A 5000-nucleotide genomic window follows, 5' to 3' on the forward strand; every position below is an offset into this window, starting at 1 on the left:
GCCTTTGTCGTATGTATCGCACCTGAAGAGACTCTCTCTCTCTCACTCTGTATCTCTCTCTCTCTCTGTATCTCTCTCTGAATCTCTCTCTCTGTATCTCTCTCTCTGTATCTTTCTCTCTCTGTGTATCTCTCTCTCTGTATCTCTCTCTCTCTCTGTCTCTCTGTATCTCTCTCTCTCTCTCAGATCAAAGCTATAGTTGTCTTTAAGTATTACAGTCTCCGTGTGGCGTGTCCTTCACCATCTGACAATGTCACACACTGCTTTAAGCCGTGTGTGTCACTAACACACAAGCACACGCACACGCACATGCACACGCACACGCACACACACCACCCGCTCACATGCACGTAGCTTTTAGTGGTGAGAAATGTCTGTTTGTACTTTGGATTGGAGACGAGAAAGAGCTAGTATTGTAAAGACGGAAGCGAACGCTCTGCTCAGAGGAGAGTGTGACTCGACAGTCGACTCTCTCTACACGCCTCGGGAAGGGAAAGCACGCTCCCCGTAATACAAATCCACATGAAACAAACTAAAAAACAATGAATATTACAATGCCTACGTCACGTCGCAGAAGTTGAAACGCATGAAGGTAAATGGTAACGAATGGTGGCAAACATTTCTCTTCTCCTGCAGAAACCTGGAAACACGCAGAAATCGCTACAGGGGCGCCCGCTGCTGGCTGGTGCAGGTGCATCATGCCACGCATAGGCTTTGGCCTGGTGGAGTGTCGCGTGTTCAAGTTCATGTGACGACCTTTGCTGCGTTGCGTGTCTCTACATGTTACTATCAATAATGGCACAAAAGCCTAAAACAAATCATTAAAAAAAAGAAATAGCTACAGAAACAGCAGAAAGCTTTGAAACCAGAAGCCTATGATATAATTATTGTACTATATTATAGGTATATCACTGCTCCGATCATAAAGGAGACAAAATATTTTGTTAAAATCTAAGAAAAAAGTGTCCTTTAATAAAAAAAAATCGTATTTCCCTGACAGTCAACCAGCGTTGTGACACTGAAAAACTGCTTCTTTTCCAAGAGCTGTGAGAAACACTATTGTCATCATCGCCCCTCACTTCACATGAGTGTGATTTTAATTTTTATATAGACTGACACCTTCTTACTGATGACATAAGCAATGATGATGCAATAATAAAATGTAATGACAATAATCCATCATCCATTCACCCCCCCCCCTCTCTCTCTCTCCCTCCCTCTCTCTCTCTCTCTCTCTCTCTCTCTCTCTCTCTCCAGGGGGGCAGTAGAGCTCTGACACAGACAAACAGGCAGCATGTAGGTGTTTATGGACGCACGCACGCACGCACGCACACACGCACGCACGCACACTAAACACAGGTCACTATACCCTGTTACACTCTGTGTGTGTGGGGGGTGGGGGGTCGGGATGTGTTGACATGTCAAGACAGGCTGAGTGGAAGGTATGCCAAATGCACGCACGCACACACGCACTCTCTCTCTCTCTCTCTCTCGCTCTCTTTCCTCTCCACTACATGCCTGTTCTTGTCCGCGTCCTCATCATTCCATCCTCTCTCCTCTCCTCTCCTCTCCTCATGTTCTTTTTCTGTTTCCTGTTCTTTTTGCGCAAACAGTTTCATATTCATTATTATATATTCATGATCTAGTGACCGAGGAGCAGCAGCTGCATGTCTGTAGTAGTGTATAGTCGTCCCCCCTCCCGCTGATCTCTGTAATTTAATAATCACTGTTTGAACCCCGGAGAGAGAGAGAGAGAGAGAGAGAGAGAGAGAGAGACAGAGAGAGAGAGAGAGAGAGAGAGAGAGAGAGAGGAGAGAGAGAGAGAGAGAGAGAGAGAGAGAGAGAGGAGAGAGAGAGAGAGAGAGAGAGAGAGAGAGAGAGAGAGAGAGAGAGAGAGAGGAGAGAGAGAGAGAGAGAGAGGAGAGAGAGAGAGAGAGAGAGAGAGAGAGAGAGAGAGAGAGAGAGAGAGAAAACAACAAAGAAGCAGAGAGAGACGGTAAAGGTCCACTGAGGCACACCGAGCGTCGTTTCTCCATCGGTTTTCCGAAAAACGCCTCCAATGTGCAACCACCTTTAGAGTATTAATTACCTGTCATTTGTTCATATCCTCTAGAGTTCCCTACACAATGCTCTCTCTCTCACACACACACACACACACACACACACACACACACACACACACACACACACACACACACACACACACACACACACACACACACACACACACACACACACACACACACACACACACACACACACACACACACACACACACACACACGTGTAAGGCAGATGCAGTAATCAAGCTAACATGCATGTTAATGTGTTTATCATTAACCACCTAATGGGCACAGCACCATCATCATGCTAATGACTCTATTAACCCCCTAATGGCCACAGCACACAGTAGTGTAGTAAGCCTTGTCGAGCCATGTGGGCCATGCAGGGGTCGGAGCGCTAAACCCCTTATCCCTGAACTTCCTTGCCTTTTTTTTTACTATTTTGAAAAACATTTTTGAGTAGTTCAACTAAGCCAATCTACATTTGTTACGTTGTGAGCTTATATAGACTGCTCTTCACGTGACCACCGCGCTCTGACTTTAGGTTTACATCAAATAAATAACGGTACTGTTAAACTGAGTTTTAGTCTTATTGTCAATAGCTTTAATTTAGTTTCAGACACATTTTAGTCACCCGGAATGTTTTAGTGTTGTTCTAGTTTTAGTCGACTAAATATCATAAGATTTTAGGGGGTTTGAGCTTGTAGATCGTCTATTTTTGCTATATTTGAATTGAATTATTTTTTTGCTATTTTTGATTTGGAATCTAGAAAAGTTATTTTTTTAACAAAAGAGATTTAAGTAAAAAAATACATTGGACATCAAAAAGACGATAACCTTTCAATACTATACTCATTAAGCTACTAATTTAGACTGAAGTAATTAAAGCGGGTCATGTTTACTGCATGATTGGAATTGTAATTTGTAACAGCTGAAATGAAAAATATATCAGTATAGCGATATATTAACCTGTAAGTGAAGGTGGGGGCCGCATGTGGCCCCCGGGCCGCCAGTTGCCCCATGTATGTTCTAGGGTTAAGTAACTGAATTACTGCACTCCCCCTCCTCTCCCCTCTACACGCATGCACGCACGCACGCATGCACGCACGCACACACGCACACATGCACGCACACACGCACACACTCCATCGTGACAGCAACCAATCAATCAGGCTTCAATTAGACTAATCACTAGATAACGAGGACAACAATTAGTGTGTGAGCTTCCTGCTCAGCACAATTCACTTCAAGGAGATTCAGTAAACATTTTACATCAAAAATTAAGCTCTTTCAAACTTCCCCTCCTTTAATTAAGCAACTCTGGGAACTATCAAACCATGAGATCCTTTCACCCCCATAGCATCCAATCTTATCCATAGAATCCAATCATCATGTCCATCCATAGCATCTATTCATACACATAGCATCCAATCGCATCAATAGTATAAAATCTTATCCATATAGCATCTTATAAGAGCCCATAGGATCCAAGACAGACAGACAGACAGACAGACAGACAGACAGACAGACAGACAGACAGACAGACAGACAGACAGACAGACAGACCTACCAGCACATTTGGTCCTGGCATTGAGAGGTGGCCCGGGGTTTCCCGTTCCTCCCTCCAGGGGTCTGGTCAACAGAACACTGATGTAGTATTCAGTATCTGGGTCCAGATGACCGATCTTCAGCTGAGATTTATCCACCGGCGTGGTGTCTATCAGCATGCCTGACGACGTCCGATACTCCACCTGTACAATGATCACAAAATTATTATTATTAACGTGAGATTTATCCACTGGTGTGGTCACTGTCTATCAAGATGCCAGATGTTGTCCGATATTCCACCTGTAAAAATTCACAGTATCACAAAATTACACAACTGCAGTATTATACAACATCAGGTTGTACACACAAACACGACGCATGCACGGCTGCATGCGCACACTCACACACACACACACACACACACACACACACACACACACACACACACACACACACTCTCTTGTACCTCTTTCTCTCTGATGGGTCCGTCTCCATTGATGGAGTTAGCGTTGAGTTCGATCCACATGTAGGTGGCGCCAACAGCAACCAGTTGTGGAGGAGCGATGGGGGAGGGGGGCTCTGAACACAAACAACAACAACAACAATAAGAGGTGCTATAGTTGCTTCTACAAATGACTATGTGTATTTATTGTTTCTCTTTGAACTCTTTTAAGTACAGAATCGTGCATTTCCCGTCAGTCAGTCAGTCAGTCAGTGTATCACTCAAAATCCCCATACATTTTTCAAACACAGTTAATTTAAGAGGCGATCTAAGATCCCCTATGGGGATTACAACACAAATAAAAAAGTACACAAACGCGTGGACTTAGCGCCCTCTAGCGATATTGACGTCCGACTTTGGTGCTCCATAGTGATGGTAATCATTGATTAACAGTGAGATCTGCTATCTTAAAGTGTAGTACTCTTACTTTGGCACTGTAAGCTAGATGCCAATACTTTTTGTCAACTACGTAGGACTACGTAAGGCAGCCGTGGGCCAGTGGGCAGATGAAGAACACACTAGTTCTGGTCCATAGCGTTAGGAGTTCTTAACACTTAGTGTCCATAACATAACACTACTAGACCTGTATGTGCCCCTCGGCCACCGGCCTACTTGAGAACCATGTTGTCATAGCACCTGTTTTAACTGTCTGTCTGTGTCCCACATGGAGATCTCTGTATCTGTCTGTCTGCCTGTGTCCCACATGGAGATCTCTGTATCTGTCTGTCTGTCTGTGTCCCACATGGAGATCTCTGTATCTGTCTGTCTGCCTGTGTCCCACATGGAGATCTCTGTATCTGTCTGTCTGTCTGTGTCCCACATGGAGATCTCTGTGTCTGTCTGTCTGTCTGTCTGTCTGTGTCCCACATGGAGATCTCTGTGTCTGT

At 44.5% G+C, this 5000-nt stretch overlaps 1 protein-coding gene across 2 annotated transcripts in view; it reads right to left on the reverse strand.

Annotated features, from left to right (window-relative positions):
• Positions 1-5000, reverse strand: part of LOC308336761 (receptor-type tyrosine-protein phosphatase mu-like) — a 141056-nt gene that overhangs the window by 60302 nt on the left and 75754 nt on the right. For both annotated transcript variants that reach the window (XM_080794301.1, XM_080794300.1), the window contains exons 8-9: positions 4078-4190; positions 3634-3814 (exon numbers count right to left, since the gene is read on the reverse strand). In XM_080794301.1, coding sequence (XP_080650427.1) covers positions 3634-3814; positions 4078-4190 — 294 coding nt within the window. The remainder of the gene's footprint in view (positions 1-3633; positions 3815-4077; positions 4191-5000) is intronic.

The sequence above is a fragment of the Protomyctophum bolini genome (assembly GCF_963924005.1).
Source record: "Protomyctophum bolini genome assembly, chromosome: 21".
NCBI lineage: Eukaryota > Metazoa > Chordata > Actinopteri > Myctophiformes > Myctophidae > Protomyctophum > Protomyctophum bolini.